Source organism: Helianthus annuus, chromosome 4 (assembly GCF_002127325.2).
Source record: "Helianthus annuus cultivar XRQ/B chromosome 4, HanXRQr2.0-SUNRISE, whole genome shotgun sequence".
In the NCBI taxonomy this organism is placed as follows: Eukaryota; Viridiplantae; Streptophyta; class Magnoliopsida; order Asterales; family Asteraceae; genus Helianthus; species Helianthus annuus.
The window spans coordinates 85,065,339-85,091,248 of record NC_035436.2 but is presented as its reverse complement, the minus strand read 5'-3'; the positions used below and the strand labels follow the sequence as shown (position 1 = coordinate 85,091,248).

General features: G+C 39.8%; 1 protein-coding gene across 1 annotated transcript; it reads right to left on the bottom strand.

Moving 5' to 3' along the window:
• Positions 1-241: 241 nt before the first annotated feature.
• LOC110932963 lies at positions 242-22,609 on the bottom strand. The gene is made up of 3 exons (XM_022176212.2): positions 22,279-22,609; positions 552-697; positions 242-434 (listed from the first exon to the last, which is right to left on the bottom strand). The coding sequence occupies exons 1-3, from the start codon at positions 22,607-22,609 to the stop codon at positions 291-293; spliced, it is 621 nt and encodes a 206-aa protein (XP_022031904.1). The 3' UTR covers positions 242-290.
• Positions 22,610-25,910: the final 3,301 nt, after the last annotated feature.

Genomic DNA, 25,910 nt, shown 5'->3' with positions numbered 1-25,910 from the left:
TACGTGGCAATATTCGATGATTTTTACACACCCATAAGCCACACACGTCACCTAGTCGGAGTGGATTATCTCCCTAATTCATTTAACCTAAACAATATAAATTTCCCGAAGGTGGTTTACCGGATGAATATGACATAGCGACATAACAATGTAATAGATGCAAGAATAAATGTCATAACAAATGGTATATATGATGTTATATGCTCAAATATGCGGGTTCACTGGTGTTACTCAACAAGCGTTTGAACTTCATAAATATGAAATCAAAACGAGTTGACGAAAAGAAACATTCAACTGTACCAGTCAAGAAAGAGAACAGAAAACGTAAGCACAACTAGAAAAAGCAAAAGAAATGTTCGGCTACTGCTGTTTCGCTGGATGGCTTGTGTCAATTCCTTGTTACCCATCTCTACGTTTTTCGTTGCTTCAACCGCCTATATATAACAAACATCAATTCATTTTCATACCCAGAAAACATCGTTTTTTTTCTAACAAATGAAAATAACACGAAATCAAATGCATTCATTTATCAACATTTTGAGTTGTCTTACCTGGTCATACAGATACTCTATTTGTTGAGCCTGTTGCAACACATGTGTTGACATCAGATGATTTAAAGCCGACATCTCTACCATCTTTGTTTCAGTGTCACACGCTGCATCTAGAAGACTCGACAACTCCACGTGAGCCAATTTAACTTAACCATCAACTATAATTTCTAAAGCTGCAAGTCACAAGGGTTTTGTAACGGGTCAAAATGTTCACAGGTCATGTTAGCTAACTTGAATGAAAAGTTTCTTGTCCAAACTGCTAATTTAATAAAAACAAACATGAAAGAATACAGCAATCTAAACCCTATGTAATTACCGAACTATAACATATCTAAAAGCAAACAAAATCTCTAATTGGTGGATACAGACAAGCAGACTTGTGGAGTGGCTCCGGCGAACGGCTGGGGTGGGCTGGAGGCTGGTAGCGTTTTCTAACTTTAGTGTGTGCGTGTTTGGGTTTGAGTCTGAGAACAGGGGCTGACAACTAAACTCTAATCGCCTGCCTAATTCGTTTTTGATTAAAAAAAGGAAAAAAATGCAAAAAACGTCTCTAGACGAACTAGGACACGGGACCTCATCTATAGATTTGGTTATAAGGTTCCTTACAAAATATTATTAACGGGTTCCTTCAGAATTTTATTTATAATTTAACACTATATATTACGAACCGAACATGTTCCTAGGAACCCCCAAGCTAGCTGTAAATCCGCCCCTGAGTACATGGTACTACAAATGAAAGAGAAAACTCCAAAAATAAAGTCGAGATATGCTTTCCACACATATTATACATTAATCGAAAATCATAAAAAATGAATACTGGTTTCGGTAATTCCAGTACCCATTTTGTAGATTCAGATGTGTTTCGGTATAGATACAATATTGACGCTTATATAATTTACGATAAGAAAATTATTTTATTTCGTATACAACTTCTTTTCGAAAGAGATATATCTAATGTGGAGGAAAAAATATTAAGCAAAAAATATTAACCTTTATATGTTTTTATGTTCTTTAAATAAATTATAAATTCAAATATTCAGAGAAGGTCACGTAAATTCGAGAAGGGCACTTTGTTGGTTGAGCATGGGTGATTTGTTATTTCAAGTAATACACATAAAGCACAACTAATGGCATCTTTGTAGTTACATTAGGGTGTTGTTTACATATAGTGTAACTAATAACTTCAAACCAAGTAAAAGACATAAACATTATGAAACATTATTATGAATCAAAGTATCAAAGTGAGACTACTCATTAGCCTAAAAACATAAACAGGTACCGGTACCGAAATTGTTTCGTCCGGATGGTAATGGAACGGTACTAGTATCCGGACCCTATGTGAAACCGTCTTTCACCCAACTTCATCACCCTTTGTACCCCCATAAATTTAACTTACATATAAAAATATAATTTGAATAGTATAATTACAAACACTTGATAACATACCACCAGAGTAGAGTATAACAACTTTCTAAGTCGATCTATTACAAATTTCATCATCAATGTTGACCGACCTGAATAACTTGTCAAAAGAGAGAATTTTCCAAGAATCAAGTTCAAAGGAGGTAACTTATATTATATGTAAAACAACATTCACTATGGATGGAACAATCAAAATGGGATTTGTTTTAAATATCCCATAAAAATACAATGAAACTATATATCAGCAAAAATGCTGTAATTTTTTGAGTCCACAGCAATAAGCCTCAACTGCTGCTATAACAGACATAAACCCAAAAAATATTACATTGATCCAATGCCATAGTTTCTGCAAAGGAGTGAGTTTGTTCCTCTTAGCCACCAGATACATGTGATTTGCTAGTATAAATGTAAGCGGGAAGGAAGGTACTGATGGCTCCTGTGAGGCTCATGAAGGAATGGCAGTGCTGCCGCTAGTAAGGTGGTTACCACTAGGTAACCGCCTCTCACCATGATTCTGAATGACAAGTTTTTTACGGCGATTTTGTATCCAGATACTCGTAATTGGACTTGCAAAAATCTATATAAATAAAACGAAAATGTGGATTGTGTGCCTTTTTGGAAATCGTAAATACAAAATTTGTGCCATCCTATTCCCACATGTCAGAAACCAGGATCCTAAGCAAAAAAAAAAATATTTTTTACAAAAAGGGCATTGATATTAAAATCCGCTTAGGGCCTCAAAAAAGGTTGAGCCGGCCCTTATATATAGTGTATAAAGTATAAAGACTTAATCCTGTTGTAAAAAAGAGTAGAGAAAAACATGTTTGAAAATACACTTGCTGTTCTATGATAAGGTCTGATAAAAAACTTGATAGTGTATAGTCGTGATCTTGTTGTAATAAAGACAATTTAGATAGTTACTTGTGACTTGCAAACTTCCTAAAGATGAACTTTGAAGGTTTTCATATATAATATGCAAGTATGTGACACACATGACATATATTGTGTATAAACTTCTATACATTTGTGTACATTTTAGAAGAAAACAAATCCGTTATGTCTCATCGCCTACTTTCTTATTCGTAAAAAGTACAACAATTTCAACTTATTTATTATAAAATATATATGCTAATTTACGTTAAATTTTCTCTAACGGATCAAAATTACTTTATTTAACCTAATTTATATTACATTTAAATACATTCACTTAATTTATAAAATTCAAGAAAACGGGCAAAAATGTTAGCGGGTCAACCCAAACCATCTTCCGTACGTTAAGAATTTTCAAGAAAAAGAAAATATTTTTGGATTTTTTTTATATTTTGAAAGCAAATAAATAACACAAAATGAAAGTTGCCAAAGTAGGATTAACCTCTGGATTTGAAATCACTGCTTATATACCCGGTATTGGCCATAATTCACAAGAACATTATGTAGTCTTAGTAAGAGGGGGGAGGGTTAAGGATTTACCCGGTGTGAGATATCACATTGTTCGAGGAACCCTAGATGCTGTCGGAGTAAAGGATCGTCAACAAGGGCGTTCTAGTGCGTTGTAGATTCTTATCCAAGACTTGTATCATTTAATGATGCCATGTGAATCGCTAGAAACATGTGAAGTGTATGGTTAACGCAGTAACGAAAGTTTCATAAGGGGACTGGAGCAGGCTACCATGAGACAAAAGATCTTCTTTTTATGAGAATCACTGGTAAGAAGATCATATCAACAAAATGAAATTGTTTTCACACCAGCAGTTATTTCTTTATTTAATTTTCGTGAAAAGCAATCCAAGACGATTAACAGTATTGTTTGTCCACTAAAACAAAACATATGAACATTTCAATTTCCATTACCTTGTGATATGATTAAGGTAATATTATACTGTAGTACTAGTGTGTCCCACTTCAGGATATACCCCCGCGATCAAAGCTCCCTCGTAGTAGGTGAGTATACCGAATTCATCCTTTTGAATTACAAAGCAAGACCATTGGTTAACAGTTCGGTACTTCCGTTACTATTAAAAATAAAAATTAAAACTATGAAAAAGAAATTAATTAAGTTGAATTTCTTTTATACCCAACCCCAACCCCAACACCCTCCCCATCTTCCCCTTTCATCTTTGACAAATGACCAGCGATCAATCTCTTCACCACACATACCTACAACTTCTTCTCTGTCACACCCCAACCGATGGCGGAAACACCTGGGCATGGCACTGAGCGAAACAGATTGTCCAAAAGAAATTCCATAACAACTACTTTACCAAATAGTGAATATTATGTCCCATACCATAACCTATTAAGCAAGTAAATTATTACAGACAGTGATATCTCAAAGACAAATAACATGTTCTGACAACTAAGATTTAAATAAAATAAATTGTCTTTGTTTCTAGACTCTCACTCCTACTTGATTCCACGAAGAGCAAGCAAAACATCCTAAGCATTTAAACACCTGCCACATTCGTTAAAATAGAGGTCAATACACATAGTGTAAAGGTGAGCATACAAGTTTAATAAAAGTAATAGAGTTCGAAATAGTTTACGCATAACCAGCATGTAACATGTACAAAGTGAAGGCAAGTAGGTTATTGACAGAGAAATATGCACAGACGTGACTGCGAGTTGTAGAATGCGCAACACATATCCCCACTGGGACACGTGAAGTAAAGCCCTTAACAACCCCTGTCCATGACAGGTGCTGAGTCCAAACTATAGTATTATCGTTGCTAAGGTGTCAGGCAACAATCACTGTGTTAACATAACATACAAGCATTCATCGAATAACACGTAGCATGCAATAACGGTCAGCGTGTAAATAGTGTTTGCGTTGTGTGTAGATTGTGATTTAGAATAAGTAACGTATGTAACACCCAAAAGTGCGTAAAGCAAAAAGGGTTCGAGTATACTCATTGATTGTGTTTAACAAGTAAACACTCTCTTGGATTGAAGGGAACGCTGAGAGAGATTAGCCTGAACAGTTAACGATAGCATAAACTATAAGCGACACGCGTAAATCGGTACAAAATATCAAGTGTCGGATGGTAATCCGATCGGATGGCAATCCGATCGGATGGCCAGTCGACCGGATGTCAATCCATTCGGATGGTCATCCAATCGGATGACCATGCGATTGGATTGACACCTTGTTTGGTAAGGATGTGTTTGTGTATGATGACTTTGAAGTTTTCGTTGTAGCATTTTGAAAACAGAGAAGTATCTCTACCCTTCAGGTCGATCAATCGAACGGCGATTCAATCGGGTGGCGATCCGATTAGTAGGACACTTAGTGAGAACAAGTTCACAGCAGGTTGTCACTCGATCTGATAACAATCCGATCGGGTGGCAATCCGTTGGTTACTGACTCTGCATTGAACATATTGAAAATTGTTTAAGTGTTGAGGTCCAAACGTCACATGGTCGGATGGTCGTTCGATCAGATGGCAATCCGATCGGACGGCAATCCATTCGACGTTCAAAACTTTGTAAGGTTTGAATAAAATGTTTGAGTGTGGAACCAAGTGTAAGCCGATCGGATGGTTGTTCGATTGGATAGCAATCCGATCGGACGGCAATCGTCCCAACAACCTGATCGTCTCTGACACTTGATTGTTTTGAAGGTTTTGCAGTTTTGATCGAGACGGTGTGATGGCGTGCTAAACAACAGAAACCCCATCTTGAACCAAGTGACCCGATCGGACAGGAATCACCCTAGTCCATCCAGCCAACGGTTCGAGGCCGGTTTTTTCATGCTTGACCCGAAATTGTAGTCTCTTTGATAGAAACCAGATCTTGAACCAATACATCACTAAGGAGTAGAAGATCAGAACAAGCTCCGATTCTATCGGTTTTGAGTGCATTGAGTGTAAAAGAGTTAAAAGAAAGTTGGAAAACCATCTTTCAATCCTTTTAACCATGATTATGTGTAGATCTATGCGAAAACATTGTTTAATCTTGTGGAAATCCTTCAGATCTGAGTTATTCTTGGTGGAATGAGGCAAAGACTTGAAGTTCATAAGAACTCCATGATGACATCACCCTAGAACACCTCAAATCCACTGATTTCACGGTTAAAAATTAAGATTTAAAGGTGAAAAAGATGAAGGAGTGCGTGTAGACCATAGAAGTACAAGATTTAGGTTGGAAACTTACAAGAATCGCTAGAAATCAAGAGAAATGAGTGCTTGAGCGAGCTGGTCGAGTGGAGGAGCTGTCACATCACAAATGATGTGATAGGAGGGTATTTATAGGGTTTCCAAAAGAGGAAAGTGCATAGGGTCGGATTGGCCACCGATCGGATGGCCACTCGATCGAGTGGGCCACTCAATCGAGTGGGCCACTCGATCCTGGTGTCCGGCGTGTTGAGTTTGCGATGCGTTTCAAGCGAGCGATGCGATAGAATAACCCATTAGTTACACAAATAACTTAACTACTATATCTAACATACAATCACTATAAATAACTTGCGTTTAGCGTCTGCGATTTGATTGTGATAGAGTTGCGATTGCGTTTCGATTAATCACCATAACATAAACATAATTAAACATGCACAAGTAACACAACAAATAGCACGCACACGTAAAACAATATCCAGAACGCATAATTCGAGTTGCGAATGCGATTGCGATGCGATAAGCGATAAAGCGATAAAACATGTGATAAATAGCGATTAAACCTCGATCATTAACATGTACTCCACATAATACAACTAATACGATAGAATAAATAGACTATCTACAAGTCAAAGAAGTCAAAAAAGGAGTTGAGCAAGGAGTGACAGATCGCAATTAGCAATCTTTTCTTCCTTTGACTTCAATGTTGACTTTGACTTTGACTTCCGAAACACGGGGTATTACAGCCTCCCCTACTTAAGGGAATTTCGTCCCGAAATTAGGCTTTAGCCGTAGCAAACAACTGCGGGTAGTTCGCCTTCATGTCGCTTTCAAGTTCCCAAGTGAACTCTGTGCCTCGTTTGCCTTCCCAGCGAACCTTCACAATGGGAATGCGTGAGCGCCTGAGCTTCTTGGTTTCTCGGACCATGATCTCGACAGGCTTCTCCACGAAGTGTAATGTTTCGTTCACTTGAAGATCCACTAGAGGAACTTGTAAATCATGCTCAGCCAGACACTTTCTGAGGTTCGAAACGTGGAAAGTCGGGTGGACGTTGTTAAATTCCTCCAGTAGTTCGAGTCTGTAGGCCACTTTGCCGATCCTTTCCAGAATCTTAAAGGTTCCAACATATATAGGCGCGAGCTTTCCTTTCTTGCCGAATCTGACCAGACCCTTCCAGGGTGATACCTTAAGGTGTACATGGTCACCAACGTCAAATTCAAGGGGCTTGCATCGTATATCGGCGTAACTTTTCTGACGACTCCGAACTTTCAGCTGTCACACCCCGACCTCGTGGAACAATCAAACATGGCGGAAATGTCGGGGAGTGTTGTAACAGAATTAATTGTTTCACAACCATGGCATTCAAACTTACGTTTTATTTATCAACAATAGAGTAACATTGTTTTAAACATGAAAACCAAGAGTACATAACATAGTTAAACTAAGTCTATCTTCATTTTATGTCTCTAAGGCACAAGTCCGCCCTAGTGTCACGATCATCGTCCTACGCAAAAGCTCCTGAAAACACATGTGAAAATAGGTACGACAGCATAAAAATGCCTGTGAGATACATAGGTTTTGTGAAAATAGGATTCATGACTTAAGATTAAGAAATGTTTAATAAAATTCAGTCATGAACCTTGAAAATTGTTTTTTTTTTTTTTGTAACTCATTTAAAAGCGATAAGATCAGATGATATGTATAGATAATAGAATAATGTATGGTTAAATGAATAACCAAGTAAAATGAGTTGTATAAAATAAACTGTATTGCAAACCAAAGCCTTGTGAAGACGTGCTACTTGTGTAAAATGTATAAGTCAAAAAGGAATAATTTAAGTAACGCTATGATATGTAATATAATACAAACACTTACATATAAAAAGTACCAGGCGTATTTACCATGTTTGTATTATACTACTCACATCTCGTTACTTAAGTCACTCAAACCACCCAACAATGTATAATGTCTATGTTTAAACCAATTGTCAAAAGTCCTTTGTATAAACCTTGGCAAATGTTAAAAAGTCCAAATGTAGTCAAGTAATGTGTAACAAATGTTATGTATTGTAAATAAAGTATTGTCACATAACCAAATGTAGAAAATGTACAAAACAGACCATTTTGAATATATCAAAAAGTTATGTTTTGCAAAGTAAAAGCATGTTACATTGATACATTCATTTATGTGGTAAGTTAACGCATACATTCAAGCCTTGAGACAGTCGGATAACCCTAAGTCAAGGTTATCAAAAGAAATGTTTTCGGATTCAGTCATTCCTTACACCCAAACAAACCCGGGATGTCAGGAATGGGATTCGTCAAGTCCTATGGTACCACTACTTACTACCGAGCGGCGTAGCTAATGTTAATGAACGTATATAAGTCCCGTTTGTGCAAACCAAATGTCATAGCAAATGTAAACATGTTATATGAAAACAATGTACTAAGTACGCTAAGTTAACATACAAAGCAGAAAAGTCATGTAAATCAATGTGCTAGCATGCTATCAGTTAACATACATAGCAGAAATGTAAAGTAAAACAATGTACTAGGTATGCTAAGTAAACATACATAGCGAAACAATGTAATGTAAATCAGGTACTAATAGTGTACTAATGAGCATAGCAAGTATATGATGTGAAATCAGGAAAGTACGAAAGTAACAAGTAGGCACATGTGTTTCACCCCAAAACAGCTTGGAAAACAGTAAAAGAGGGGTCTATGTACTCACTTGAGATTGCTTTGAAGTCCTTGTGTAACAACCAAACAATGCTAGAGATCACGGATATCAAACGGCACCTAATATAGGTAACTATGCTAATATACCGGACCTAAATCGGAGGATTGGATAGAATGAGGGTTCGTAAACCAAACGAGTATGGAGGCTAGTTTAATATGGTTTAACAAAGCCTACATACTAAAACGAAACCTAACCTAAGTGCTTGCGACCCATTACGACCCGTTTAGGTAACTTATGCTACTTTAATGCGTCGTTCGCGTAAAACGCGTTTGGAATGCCTAACTAGCCCTGTGATAAGTAAAATATGCCTTAACATATCTAATATTGTTGCCAAATTAGTTTAGATATCAAAGGGTATTTTGGTAATTTACCTAAGGCATATGCTTAATATGAATTTTGGTGTTCAAAGGGTATTTTGGTAATTTACCTAAGGCATATATATACTACCTATCATACAACTATTCAAACGATGTGACCATAAGGTATAACCTCGGAAGGTTATTCCCTAAACAACTATGGTCACCTAATGTGTTTGGTCGGATCCTAATGATCAACCAAACGGGTCGGGTTTGAAAGTATAAGCGATTGTTTAGATCGCTTACCTTACGACCCTATATAAGCACTAAACTAAAAGTGATGAGCAAAGCATGTTAAAACATGCTTAACTAAGTTAGAAAACAGGTTTGGTATCAAAACAAACGGTTTTGATACCTATGAGTAGTTTGGTTACAAAATACGCAAGAATGCGCATTTTGGCCGAAACTACGACTCGTTACTGAGCCTAGATAACGTGGTAATCAGTAGGTATAGTCATTATGGACCATAACCATCGTGATCACGCTCACGTTATGAAGTTCAAACGAACTTCGCATTGACCATAAACTGGTCAATGCAGAAAGTCAAACAAAGTTTGACTTTAGGACTCGAAAAGCGATAATAGAACGAAAGAACACTTACGAAAGGTCCCCGAAAGCTAATCTTGATCCAGGAGCTCAGGTATGAAGCAATGGCTTCAACTTAGAGTTTTTAGATCAGATTTGTGGGTTTTTGCAAGAATTAGGGGGGGGGGGTATTTATAGGATATGCAAGACCGTTAGGATCGTTTATCGATTTACGTGCTCGAATCTCATCCGTACAAGTGTCAGAATGCTATGGTATCACAATATGACCCCAACCCCAGAGATTTGCATGAGGCATTGCCCTTTGGAGTGCTGAAAGGCTGCTAACAGCTGTGAAAACGAGTTTCTGCATATCTGGGGAGGCCTCGCGGCCCGCGTAAGGTTCAGACAGGGCTTACGCGCCCCGCCTGGGTGTCCTGATCTGCAACCAACTTTGGAAAATGACAGATTCAGTCCCTGTTGGTGTTTAAAGCCTTTCCCGACATATTTAAGGCCCGTTAAGCCAACTTTAAGGCCCTAAAATGATGCCTAAACATTGTGGACATGAAACATGCTCAAAAATATGCCGGATGTCGATTCGTTTGGTTGTACGATCGCGATGTTCGGTTAATTACGACGGAATGCGCATAAGCGCGAAAAACGATCCAAAATACGTGACGAATGGATTTTTCTCATGCCAAACCCTAAGGCATAATATTATGATGCTTACATAAATTTTGGATGTTCGGATGTATTCAGAATGTAAGTTATGCGCGAAAGTGCAAACTTATGCACTTTTTGACACTTTTAGTCCCTGAATGATCCAAAAGTTTATTTTAGCATACCGAACCCCTCAAAGCCTATTTCTAAGGGTATTTTGGTATGTTTAACTTATGGTCATGTTCCGGAATGTCTGTTACAGTTCAAGTTGGCATACTTTCGCAGTTTGTCAAATTTAGTCCCTGTAGGCGAATTAACTTGTTTTTGCAATACCAAAGCCTTCAAAACATATTTCTAAGTTATGTAAAGGCTATTTAAGGTATGTTAAGTATATGTTGATGTTCCAGAGTATTTGTTGCGTTAAACTGAGTATGTTTACGCACCAGTTTGCGTATAATTCTCTAGAAAGCGATGTAGAGTTTGAAATTGAATAAAAGTCAAAACATGAAAAATGTAAAACATAACCAAACAAACATTGGGATCAAATAACATTGTTTTATTGATAACTGAACTATTCACAATGATTTCAAGCACAAATGTTACAGTCTCCCCTACTTGTGGAAATTTCGTCCAGAAATTTTATTTAGAGGAAACTCGTGGAAAAAGATGTGGATATTTTGCCTTCATTTGATCTTCGCATTCCCAAGTAAACTCGGGTCCACGTTTAGATTCCCAGCGAACCTTGACCAAAGGAATGCGCTTGCGTTTAAGCCACTTGACTTCACGTTCCATGATTTCCACCGGTTTCTCAACAAATTTTAGTGTTTTATCAACACGAATTTCGTCAAGCGGTATGTGGAGGTTCTCATCAGCTAAACACCTCTTGAGATTGGACACGTGAAAGGTTGGATGAACATTTCCAAGTTCAGGCGGTAACTCAAGTCTGTAGGCTACCTTACTGATTCTTTCGACGATCTTGAATGGTCCAATGTATCTAGGTGCAAGTTTTCCTTTCTTTCCAAATCTGATCACACCTTTCCAAGGTGAGACCTTAAGTAATACACGATCACCGACTTGAAAATCCAAGGGCTTGCGTTTTAGGTCCGCGTAACTCTTTTGACGGCTTCTAGCTGTCTGAAGGTTATCACGAACTTTCTTAACCTTATCTGTTGTCTCTAAGATGAGGGCAGGCCCAGTAAGCTAAGCCTCACCGATCTCATTCCAACCGACTGGTGAACGACATTTTCGACCATAGAGAGCCTCGAAAGGAGCCATGTTGATGCTGGAGTGATAACTGTTGTTGTAGGAGAATTCAATCAACGGAAGATGTGAATCCCAACTACCACCAAAATCGATCACACAAGCTCTAAGTATATCCTCCAGAGTCTGGATTGTTCTTTCAGACTGACCATCCGTTTGCGGATGATAAGCTGTGCTCAGATTTAGTTGGGTCCCCATAGCAGATTGCATGGTTCTCCAAAAATGAGAAGTGAAATGAGCATCTCTGTCAGAAATGATGTTCAAAGGAACACCATGTCGAGCTACAATTTCATCCACATAGATTTTGGCAAGTTTGTCAGCAGAAAAATCCTCACGAATGGGCAAGAAATGCGCTGACTTAGTAAGACGATCAACAACTACCCAGATGGCATCATGACCTTTCTTTGTGCGTGGGAGTTTAGTAATGAGATCCATAGTAATGTTTTCCCATTTCCAAACTGGGATCTCTGGTTGCTCCAATAAACCAGAAGGACGCTGATGTTCAGCCTTAACTTTAAGACAAGTAAGGCATTTTGATACATATAAGGCAATGTCTTTCTTCTTACCAGGCCACCAATACTGAATACGAAGATCCTTATACATCTTATCTGAGCCAGGATGAACAGAATAACGAGACTTATGGGCTTCATCCATAAGCAAGGTGCGGAGGTTATCTTGGCTTGGGACCCACAAACGGTCCATGAAGTAATGCGATCCATTATCCTTCAGTTCCAGATCAGGTGTTATGTGATAGGGAAATTCCTTATCCATCAAACCTTGTGAAACACAAGATTGTTGAGCCTGAGAGATACGTGCTTGGATATCTGATTAAGCTTGAATATCAGATTGAACACGAACACAATGAAGCTTAGTACGTTCCTTGCGACTCAAAGCATCGGCTACGACATTCGCCTTACAAGGATGGTAGCGAATTTCGCAGTCATAGTCATTTAGAAGCTCCACCCAACGTCGTTGCCTCATGTTGAGTTCTTTCTGATTGAAGATATGCTGAAGACTTTTGTGGTCCGTGAAAACCACATATTTTGTACCGTACAAATAGTGTCTCCAAATCTTAAGAGCGAAGACAACTGCACCCAATTCAAGATCATGAGTGGTGTAGTTCTTCTCATGTATCTTCAACTGCCTCGATGCGTATGCTATGACTTTGTTTCTTTGCATCAGGATGCAGCCAAGACCCAATTTAGATGCATCGCAATAAACGACGAAATCATCATTGCCCTCAGGCAAAGTTAGAACAGGCGCGTCGCAAAGTTTTTGTTTTAAAGTCCGAAACGCTTCCTCTTGCTTGAATCCCCAATCAAAGGGTTTGTTCTTCTGAGTTAGAGCAGTTAGAGGAACTGCAATCTTCGAGAAATTTTCTATGAAGCGGCGGTAATAACCCGCTAGACCAAGAAAAGAACGAACTTCAGTAGGAGTAGTAGGTGTATCCCAATCCTTAATCGCACTGATCTTGGAGGGATCTACATGAATACCTTTTCGTTGACAATATGTCCTAAAAATTGAACTTCTTTAAGCCAGAACTCACACTTGGAGAATTTGGCGAAAAGTTGCTCTTTCTTTAGGAGTTCTAAAGTAAGACGAAGATGTTCCTTGTGGTCAGCTCGCGCCTTAGAATAAATCAAGATGTCATCAATGAAAACGATGATGAACTTATCCAAATAAGGCTTGCAGACCCTATTCATCAAATCCATGAAAACAGCAGGAGCATTAGTCAAACCAAATGGCATGACTGTGAACTCATAATGCCCATAACGAGTGCGGAACGCTGTCTTGGGAATATCTTCTTCATACACACGAAGTTGATGATATCCAGATCGCAGATAAATCTTCGAAAAATAAGAAGCGCCTTGCAATTGATCAAAGAGATCATCGATGCGAGGTAGGGGATATCGATTCTTGATGGTGAGCTTGTTAAGTTCACGATAATCGATAAACATCCTAAAAGATCCATCCTTCTTTTTGACAAAAAGAATGGGAGCACCCCAAGGTGAAAAGCTAGGACGGATAAAACCTTTGTCGGAGAGCTCCTGAAGCTGCTTAGACAACTCTTGCATCTCAGACGGTGCAAGACGATATGGAGCTCTGGCAATGGGATTTGCACCAGGTACGAGATCAATACGGAACTCGACTTGGCGTGCTGGGGGTAGACCAGGTAAATCTTCAGGGAATACCTCAGAATAATCCCGAACAACAGGAATATCTTGAATAGACTTACCTTTGCCCTTATCTGCTACAACATGTGCCAAAAATGCCACATAGTTCTTTCGCAGATACTTCCGAGCTTTAAAACAAGACATGAGTTTGAGACCACCAGCAGGTTTCTCACCACGAACTTGTAGGATCTCACCTGTCGAAAGAGGCATACGAATGATCTTCTCGAAACAAACTACCTCTACATGATGCTTGGCTAACCAATCCATACCCACAATAACGTCGAAGCTTCCAAGTTGCATAGGCGTGAGGTCAATAGGAAAAAGATGGTTGTTAAGGTTCAACTGGCAGTTGCAGAGAACAGAATCAAGAACAATGGGTTCACCACTAGCCACTTCTACTGTCAATGGTTTACCTAGTTTCGTTCTAGACACACGAAGAAATGGCTCAAAAGATAAAGACACAAAACTCTTATCGGCGCCCGAATAAAAAAGAACAGATGTTGGCTGATTATTAATAAAGAACGTATCGTTCACCACATTATTATCTGCTTGTGCCTCTTGTGCGTTCATGTTGAAAAATCGACCTCGAGCCTGAGCCTGCTTCTGATTTGGATTCTGATTCTGATTCTGGTTGGCTAACCTTGGGCACCGGTTTCTGTAGTGGGTCAGATCCCCACAATTGTAGCACGAACCAGGAGGAAAATGAGGTCATGCAGCTTGACCTTGTTGCTGAGCAAGAGGCTGAGCAATTTGTTGGGCTGGGTTCTGAATTGCCTAATTCGGGTTAGCAGGAATACGGCAGGTAGCCGCAAGATGACCATTTCTTCCACAGTTGGTGCATTGACGACACTGAAGATGTGGTGGGTGATGGCCGTTACACCTGTTGCATAAAGGTGCATTGCCAAGATAAGGCTTCTTGGCTAGTGGTTGCGCAGGCTGATTTGGTGCAGCTTGAGCCTGTGCAGTAACGGCATAGTTTTGGGAAGCCTTTCGCTTCCTAGACCCCCTTGGAGAACTAGAATCCTTTCCCTTCTTGTTTTGACCTTTCTTGCTATCTTCTCTGTCAGACGCCTGCTTCTTACCCTTGTCACCCTTTTTGTGCAGCTTTCCTTTTCGAACCTGCGACTCAGTCAATGTCGCTACTAACTCGATCGCCTGACGGAGTGTGGTAGGGTTACTACCAGTAATGATGTCTTGTACCGAGTCAGGTAGGCCGTCGGTGTACCTTTCGATAGCCTTGTCGAGTGGGGCAACCATTGTTGGGCAAAGCAGACTCAACTCCTCAAACCTATTAGTATATGCCCGGTGCTCGCCACTGTATTGTTTTAAGTCATCAAACTCTTTCTCCAAAGCTCGTTGTTCATGACGAGGACAGAACTCCCTCATCATAAGGGCCCTAAGTTCAGCCCATATCTGTGCTAGAGCAACTTCTGCACCACGGTCTCTCATTACCCCGTTCCACCACGTAAGAGCCCTCTTCTAAAACACACTTGAGGAAAACTTGACCTTGCGATTGTCAGGACACTGCGCGTGACGGAAAGTATTCTCAATGCTCTCGAACCATTGGAGAAGCCTAGTTGCTCCCTCAGAACCACAAAACTTGAGTGGTTTAGCCGAGTTAAAATTCTTGAAATTGCATGGAGCATTGTTGTTGTTGTTGGCTTGGTTCCATTGAGCAAAGAGGTTTGGGAATTGAGCAGCCATTTGCTGCGCAATAATTTCTGCCAGTTCGGCAGTTGCTATCTGGTTTTCGCGTCGAGGAGGCATTCTAAAAGAGGAAAACATGAAATGAAACGAGTGAGATGATTGGATGAAGAGAATGAGATGAAACAAAATCAACAAAACCAAAGATGGTGGTCATTCGTCAGCATCGCAAAGCAAACAAGCGACACACGGTGTCCAATCAAAGAAAATGGGTCAAAAATAATGTATCACGAAGACATGTTCGCCTATAAGTGAACACTCACCCCAAGAGTTCCCAGGTAAGAGTGACTGGTCCGATTATGTGGATTTGTACGAACACTCTAGCCTTAGACAGAAAACCTAGGGTACAGGCATTCACTCTTCCAGTTTGCACGTGTTCACACTATTAAAACCCAAAACTTTGACGAGATTTTTGAAAATTCAAAGGGGTTCAAAACCATATAACAGAGGGTTCAAAACCTAGTAATCAGTCATCCTAGAACAGATGATTAATTTTCAAAGCGGATTCGGAATCGATGTTCTCATTGTGGTTATCACCCAAGGATAGGTGAAGTGCATGTTTTAAAATCTAAAGACAAGATAACTTGTGTTAGGGTCCTAGAAAGTTATAGTCTAGGTCAAAGTATTACTAATAACCTAATTCCCTATAACCTTTGGCTCTGATACCAACTCTTCTGTCACACCCCGACCTCGTGGAATAATCAAACGTGGCGGAAACGTCGGGGAGTGTTGTAACAGAATTAATTGTTTCACAGCCATGGCATTCAAATTTACGTTTTATTTATCAACAATAGAGTAACATTGTTTTAAACATGAAAACCAAGAGTACATAACATAGTTAAACTAAGTCTATCTTCATTTTATGTGTCTAAGGCACAGGTCCGCCCTAGTGTCACGATCATCGTCCTACGCAAAAGCTCCTGAAAACACATGTGAAAATAGGTATGTCAGCATAAAAATGCCTGTGAGATACATAGGTTTTGTGAAAATAGGATTCATGACTTAAGATTAAGAAATGTTTAATAAAATTCAGTCATGAACCTTGAAAATTGTTTTGTTTTGTAAGTCATTTAAAAGCGATAAGATCAGATGATATGTATAGATAATAGAATAATGTATGGTTAAATGAATAACCAAGTAAAATGAGTTGTATAAAATAAAATGTATTGCAAACCAAAGCCTTGTGAAGACGTGCTACTTGTGTAAAATGTATAAGTCAAAAAGGAATAATTTAAGTAACGCTATGATATGTAATATAATACAAACACTTATATATAAAAAGTACCAGGCGTATTTACCATGTTTGTATTATACTACTCACATCTCGTTACTTAAGTCACTCAAACCAACCAACAATGTATAATGTCTATGTTTAAACCAATTGTTAAAAGTCCTTTGTATAAACCTTGGCAAATGTTAAAAAGTCCAAATGTAGCCAAGTAATGTGGAACAAATGTTATGTATTGTAAATAAAGTATTGTCACATAACCAAATGTAGAAAATGTACAAAACAGACTATTTTGAATATATCAAAAAGTTATGTTTTGCAAAGTAAAAGCATGTTACATTGATACATTTATTTATGTGGTAAGTTAACGCATACATTCAAGCCTTGAGATAGTCGGATAACCCTAAGTCAAGGTTATCAAAAGATATGTTTTCGGATTCAGTCATTCCTTACACCCAAACAAACCCGGGATGTCAGGAATGGGATTCGTCAAGTCCTATGGTACCACTACTTACTACCGAGCGGCGTAGCTAATGTTAATGAACGTATATAAGTCCCGTTTGTGCAAACCAAATGTCATAGCAAATGTAAACATGTTATATGAAAACAATGTACTAAGTACGCTAAGTTAACATACAAAGCAGAAAAGTCATGTAAATCAATGTGCTAGCATGCTATCAGTCAACATACATAGCAGAAATGTAAAGTAAAACAATGTACTAAGTATGCTAAGTAAACATACATAGCGAAACAATGTAATGTAAATCATGTACTAGTAGTGTACTAATGAGCATAGCAAGTATATGATGTGAAATGAAGGAAAGTACGAAAGTAACAAGTAGGCACATGTGTTTCACCCCAAAACAGCTTGGAAAACAGTAAAAGAGGGGTCTATGTACTCACTTGGGATTGCTTTGAAGTCCTTGTGTAACAACCAAACAATGCTAGAGATCACAGATATCAAACGGCACCTAATATAAGTAACTATGTTAATATACCAGACCTAAATCAGAGGATTGGATAGAATGAGGGTTCGTAAACCAAACGAGTATGGAGACTCGTGTAATATGGTTTAACAAAGCCTACATACTAAAACGAAACCTAACCTAAGTGCTTACGACCCATTACGACCCGTTTAGGTAACTTATGCTACTTTAACGCGTCGTTCGCGTAAAACACGTTTGGAACGCCTAACTAGCCCTATGATAAGTAAAATATGCCTTAACATATCTAATATTGTTGCCAAATTAGTTTAGATATCAAAAGTTATGTTACATATGCTTAATATGAAATTTGGTGTTCAAAGGGTGTTTTGGTAATTTACCTAAGGCATATATATACTACCTATCATACAACTATTTAAACGATGTGACCATAAGGTATAACCTCGGAAGGTTATTCCCTAAACAACTATGGTCACCTAATGTGTTTGGTCGGAACCTAATGATCGACCAAACGGGTCGGGTTTGAAAGTATAAGCGATTGTTTAGATCGCTTACCTTACGACCCTATATAAGCACTAAACTAAAAGTGACGAGCTAAGCATGTTAAAACATGCTTAACTAAGTTAGAAAACAGGTTTGGTATCAAAACAAATGGTTTTGATACCTATGAGTAGTTTGGTTACAAAATACGCAAGAATGCGCATTTTGGCCGAAACTACGACTCGTCACTGAGCCTAGATAACGTGGTAATCAGTAGGTATAGTCATTATGGACCATAACCATCGTGATCACGCTCACGTTATGAAGTTCAAATGAACTTCGCATTGACCATAAACTGGTCAATGCAGAAAGTCAAACAAAGTTTGACTTTAGGACTTAAAAAGCGATAAAAGAACGAAAGAACACTTACGAAAGGTCCCCGAAAGCTAATCTTGATCCAGGAGCTCAGGTATGAAGCAATGGCTTCAACTTAGAGCTTTTAGATCAGATTTGTGGGTTTTTGCAAGAATGGGGGGGTATTTATAGGATATGCAAGACCGTTACGATCGTTTATCGATTTTCGTGCTCGAATCTCATCCGTACAAGTGTCAGAATGCTATGGTATCACAATATGACCCCAACCCCAGAGATTTGCAAGAGGCATTGCCCTTTGGAGTGCTGAAAGGCTGCTAACAACTGTGAAAACAAGTTTCTGCATATCTGGGGAGGCCTCGCGGCCCGCATAAGGTTCAGACAAGGCTTACGCGCCCCGCCTGGGTGTCCTGATCTGCAACCAACTTTGGAAAATGACAGATTCAGTCCCTGTTGGTGTTTAAAGCCTTTCCCGACATGTTTAAGGCCCGTTAAGCCAACTTTAAGGCCCTAAAATGATGCCTAAATATTGTGGACATGAAACATGCTCAAAAAGATGCCGGATGTCGGTTTATTTGGTCCTACGATCGCGATGTTCGGTTAATTACGACGGAATGCGCATAAGCGCGAAAAACGATCCAAAATGCGTGACGAATGGATTTTTCTCATGCCAAACACTAAGGCATAATATTATGATGCTTACATAAATTTTTAGATGTCCGGATGTATTCAGAATGTAAGTTATGCGCGAAAGTGCAAACTTATGCACTTTTTGACACTTTTAGTCCCTGAATGATCCAAAAGTTTATTTTAGCATACCAAACCCCTCCAAGCCTATTTCTAAGCTATGTAAAGGATATTTATGGTATGTTTAACTTATGTTCATGTTTCGGAATGTCTGTTACAGTTCAAATTGGCATACTTTCGCAGTTTGTCAAATTTAGTCCCTGTAGGCGAATTAACTTGTTTTTGCCATACCAAAGCCTTCAAAACTTATTTCTAAGTTATGTAAAGGCTATTTAAGGTATGTTAAGTACATGTTGATGTTCCGGAGTATTTTTTGCGTTAAACTGAGTACGTTTACGCACCAGTTTGTGTATAATTCTCCAGAAAGCGATGTAGAGTATGAAATTGAATAAAAGTCAAAACATGAAAAATGTAAAACATAACCAAACAAACATTGGGATCAAATAACATTGTTTTATTGATAACTGAACTGTTCAAAATGATTTCAAGCACAAATGTTACAGTCTCCCCTACTTGTGGAAATTTCGTCCCGAAATTTTATTTAGTGGAAACTCGTGGAAAAAGATGTGGATATTTTGCCTTCATTTGATCTTGCGTTCCCAAGTAAACTCGGGTCCACGTTTAGATTCCCAGCGAACCTTGACCAAAGGAATGCGCTTGCGTTTAAGCCACTTGACTTCACGTTCCATGATTTCCACCGGTTTCTCAACAAATTTCAGTGTTTTATCAACACGAATTTCGTCAAGCGGTATGTGGAGGTTCTCATCAGCTAAACACCTCTTTAGATTGGACACGTGAAAGGTTGGATGAACATTTCCATGTTCTGGAGGTAACTCAAGTCTGTAGGCTACCTTACCAATTCTTTCAACGATCTTGAATGGTCCAACGTATCTAGGTGCAAGTTTTCCTTTTTTTCCAAATCTGATCACACCTTTCCAAGGTGAGACCTTAAGTAATACACGATCACCGACTTGAAAATCCAAGGGCTTGCGTTTTAGGTCCGCGTAACTCTTTTGACGGCTTCTAGCTGTCTGAAGGTTATCACGAACTTTCTTAACCTTATCTGTTATCTCTAAGATGAGGGCAGGCCCAGTAAGCTGAGCCTCACCGATCTCATTCTAAAACCAAGGTTCGAGGCATCACAATAGACAACAAAGTCATCGTTTCCGTTGGGTAAAGCAAGGACGGGAGCATTGTAAAGCATGTGCTTAAGGGTTTGAAAGGCAGTCTCTTGTTCAGTTCTCCAAACAAAAGGCTTGTCTTTATGCGTGAGAGAAGTAAGCGGCACGACGATTTTAGAGAATCCTTCGATAAATCGGCAATAATAGCCCGCTAGTCTGAGAAAAGAACGGACCTCAGACGGGTTCTTAGGTGTAACCCAACTCTTAACAGCTTCGATCTTCGCGAGGTCGACGTGAATACCTTGACTATTGACAATATGACCGAGGAATTGAACCTCCTCTAGCCAGAATTCACACTTGGAGAATTTGGCGTAGAGTTGATTCCCCTGGAGTAACTCGAGAACCAAACATAGATGCTGCACGTGTTCGGCTTTCGTCTTGGAATAGATCAGGATATTATCGATGAACACGATGACGAAGCGGTCAAGAACTGGTTTACACACGCAATTCATCAGATCCATGAAAACCGCGGGTGCGTTGGTTAAACCAAAAGGCATAACAATGAACTCATAGTGGGCGTATCGAGTGCGAAAAGTGGTTTTTGGTATATCTTCCTCTTGAATGCGATGTTGGTGATAGCCTGAGCGTAGATCGATCTTCGAGAAACACGATGCACCTTGCAACTGATCAAACAAATCATCGATTCGAGGCAGGGGATAACGATTCTTGATTGTCAGCTTATTCAACTCCCTAGAGTCGATACACATCCGGAATGACCCATCCTTCTTTTTTGACGAAAAGGACTGGTGCGCCCCAAGGAGAAGTGCTAGGGCGAATGAAGCCTTTATCAAGCAATTCCTAGAGTTGACTCGAGAGTTTGCGCATTTCAGACGGAGCGAGTTGATAAGGAGCTCTAGCAACAGGATTGGCTCCAGGAATGAGGTCGATACGAAAGTCGATTTCACGACTCGGAGGCAAACCTGGAAGATCATCAGGGAACACATTTGGAAATTCACAAACAACGGGGACATCGCTTACTCCTGGATTACCTTTCTTTTCCTTCTCCGCTACTACAATGTTAGCCAAGAAAGCTCTGTATTCCTTGCGGAGATACTTGCTAGCTTGGACACACGACATGAGTTGGAGTTTCTTCGACGCGACTTCACCATAGACACACAATAGATCACCATTAGGGATCGAAAAATGAATCATCTTATCGAAACAAACAACTTTAGCACGATTTTCACGAAGAAAATCCATGCCTACTATGACGTCAAAACTACCGAGCTGCATCGGAATAAGGTCAATAGGAAAGATGTGATTGTTGAGTTCGAGAGTACAATCACAAAGAACAGAATTGACAGCGACGATTCTTCCGGTGGCAACTTCAACATCGAATGACGAAGGGAGATGGGCGCGCTTACGATTAAGGAGCTTTTCGAATTCTAACGACATAAAACAGTTATCGGCTCCAGTATCAACAAACACGAAGCATAAATACCATTCACAAGGAACGTACCATTGACCACATTGTTATCGGCTTGAGCTTGACGGACGTTGATATTGAAAGTACGTTCGCGGGCTGCTGGCTACTGTTGCTAGGGCTGCTGCTGTTGTGGCTCTTGCTTCACCACTCGATTCGGGCACATGTTCGCGAAGTGGTTGGGATCACCACACGCGAAGCAAGCTCTAGCATGGATCGCGGGTGCAGGAGCCGCTTATTGGCCTTGAGGAACGGGAAGTAGAGCTTGATGAGCAGGAGCTAGGCCTTTTGCTGGAGTTGTAGCATGACGTGGACCAGTACGGCAGTTGGCAGTGAAGTGGTCGTACATGTTGCAGTGCACACAGTATCTGCAGGCGATTCCCACTGGGTGATGATAGGTACATGTTGGGCAAGCAGGGTGAGGACCAGTATATGCACGCTTGGCCGGCAATGCATAGGTAACTGGTGCCGCGACCTGGCGGTGTTGAGGCTGCAGTTGAGCAGGAATTGATTGGAGCGGGGCAGCAGTAGTGACAGCGCAATTTTTGCTACTGTTGTTGTTGTTCTTCCTCTTGCGACAAAAGGACTTTGAAGATTGCGGAGCGGAAGCGGTTTCAGCAGTTGCAGCAGTAGTAACTTGATGTAGACTCTTTGAGGCTTTGCCCCAAACACCAACCTTGACTCGCTTATCATTGATCTCAGCAGCGAGTAGAAAAGTTTCCTCGATGGTCATCGTCTTTGCAGCTTGAATGAAATCAGCCACACAATCCAGAAGAGCACGGATGTATTTCTTGATGGTGATTTCGGGTGTAGTAACTTGGCTTGGACAGATTATGCTTAGCTGCTTGAAGCGAGCAGTCAAACCAGCGTTGTCTCCATCTTTCTGCTTGATATGCCAGAATTCATCCTCCAGCTTTTGGCGCTCGTGGGGAGGGCAGAACTCTTGCATCATAACGTCCTTCAACTCATCCCACGTCAGCCCGTAAGCTGCATCATTTCCGCGTTTGTTTCTCTCGGCCGTCCACCAGTCTAGAGCGCGGGACTGGAAGACGCCAGTTGCGTTCAGAGTACGGAGATTATCAGGACAGCCACTCTGGCGCAGGGTGACTTCAATTGAATCAAACCATTGGAACATAGCCGTAGGACCATCTTCACTGGTAAATTCTTTCGGTCCGCAGGCTTTGAACTGCTTGAAGCTAAAAGCAGACTTTGGCGAATCTGTTCGGGACTCTTCAGACGACTTGCTAGTGTTTTCATTCAGCTCGCTAACTATTTGTGGGATGACTTTTGCTATCTAATTAGCGACCAGAGAGGCGATGCGTTTGTCATCGTGATTGCGGCGAGCGGTGCGGGAATAAAACAATCCAAATGATGACATTATTTGCAATAGACAGCGCCATAGGATTCAAAACGCTATATAATCGATTCTCACCTCACACGTACTACTACTAGAGCGAAGGAACACATCAACTATATAAACACATAAACATATATCACATAATCACAGAACACATAAGCACGTAGGAGCACAGAAGCACGTAATGCACAGAAGCACGTAAGGCACAGAAGCACATAAAGCAGTCAGAATACAGAAACCTATCATTCAAAGTTCGCGCGTTCGATAATAGCGAGTGCGATTGGCGAGCACACAACGAGTAGCATAGCATAAGCGAGTAACATAGCATGCGAGCATCCACAAGTAGTAACGATTTGTTAGCGATTTAAGATAGATGTGCAGTGCGATTTGTGTGTGTCGATCAATGCGAGAGCGAAAAGCGTATAAATCACCAAAATCAAAACATATAAATAGGTAAAATCCACATAAAACACAAAATTCCACATAAATCGTGTAACACCTCGAAATTTTGCGTCCAATAATGTAATGACACGTGTCATAAGTTTACACGTGGTATTAAATACTAAATAAAGGACTAAAGTTGACAAACATTGAAAGTATGTGAACTCGAGGGTTTAAAAATGTCAACAAGGGATAAAAATACTGTACAGTAACCCTAGATGATGCTCGTACCTTCAAACGAATGAATCATTGATCGTACCGAACGAATTGTGGAAGAAAGTGAGAGATTACAAACTACAGGGGTTAAATGTGTCAACATGTTTAAGTTATACCTCTGAGGGATCCTTTAACATACCTGAGGCTTTGTAACAGTAAATTACGCTCACTAGAACATACGATATAAATTTCGTGAAGTTCCGTTTTAAAACGAGAAAGTTATGATCAAATTCGTATGTGAAGGGTTAAAAACGTCAACAATGAAAGTTATGACTTTTTGGGAAATAATAAATTAACCAAGGGTTAATAAGTTGGGTAAAAGTTCCGAGGCCTTGTTCGTAAATAAACGAGGCCCAAAACGCAAAGTTACCCCTTCGAAACCGAAAGGCCAGGGCAATAATTACAAAGGATTTGAAAATCTTGAAAATTAGGTTTCAGGCGGGCCGCGTTAAAGATACCAGAGACTTTACGCGGGCCGCGAGCATCAGAAAGATATGGGCTTGTCAGAAGGGATTCTGGCGACCCGCGTAAAAGTTAAGTGAACTCTTACGCGGGCCGCGTCAAAGCCCAGATGCAAACAATGCGGACAGAAGCACTGTTAAGTGTTTTAACCAACTTATAGACCATTATTAAGAGCATGGGCGCCCCCTAAACGTCCCCTAGCACTCAGGGACAGTTGTTGATCATCCAAGAACACTTGTAGGCCTTGTTGTGATGATCTTATGCATCCTAAACTAGTATAAAAGGACCATAAGTAGCAACATTGTTCTTCACACCTTCAACTGCTTTCTTGATCACTTCTGGAGCTCAAGAGCCTTCAATACTCATCCTAGTCGTGCATAGGACTCTTGTAAGTATGCTCCACCCTTTCTTGGTTAGGTTTTGCTTAGTTTTAGCCTAAAAGTCAATCCGTCGTAACTAACGATTGACTTAACGATAAATCACAAATGGTCCAGTGATTTGTCGAATCAAAGGTAGTTATATGTTGGTAATCATGTTGGCATTAAACCCCTAAAAGGGGCACCCTTTGATTCCCACTCTAACTAGTCCGAATGTCGAGTCAAACTTGCTTAGAAAAAGTCAACAGAATGCTAATTTGCGATTTTATGCATAATCAGTAATGTAGATGGCGTGTAACCTGTTTTAACACTCATATGACATGATAATAAGTATATTAACTAGTCTAAGCTTGTTTGATCCGACCGTTTACTGTTTTGACCCGGTTCAGAATCGAAAGTCGCAAAACTTTGACTTTTGCTTTGACTTCAGTTCTGACCCGTTATGGTATGATTTAGATATGCCTTAGGACTCTCTTAGGACCAGGTTACATGATGGTATAACCCTCTGTGACCGGTTCGTTGTTTGTCCGAGTCTTTTGCACATTTCCGTTAAATGCCTAAAAGTTGACCATAACGCCCTTTTCACTTTAAAACAAAAATTTTGGACATGTGAAAGGACAATAACCTTAGTTACTGATTTCTAAGCATGTCCCTAAAATTTCACGTCAATCCGAGGTCTAGAATAGGAGTTATGCTAAATAGCGCAATTACGGAAACTTTAGTAATTAAACGGCGCAATTAGCATAAAGCCTATCTAAACCCAAATTTCGACACCAAACCTTTTACACACTGATGTAAAATAATATTTTGATACTTTTGAAGATTTTTAATTATTTTTAACCTGCTCATAACCTGCGGTTATGGCATCGATTCGGTAATTACCGAATATACCCTTTTTGGACATAACTTGAGTTTTACATGGTATTTTGACCCGATTCCAGTTGCTACTGATTTGAAATAATAAATAGAGTATTCTGGACTTTATAAACTGTTCGGAAAACTCAGATTTCCTGTAGATCTCGGAAACCTCTTTTATAATCTTTAAAATGACCAAAACACCCCTACGGGGCATATATTGGATTTAAACTCGTTACGGGCATTATGGAAGGTATCCTACTGATACCACAACCTTTTTAGAGCATATTAACTTAGGAAACCTGTGTAGGACTCTTACGGTTACC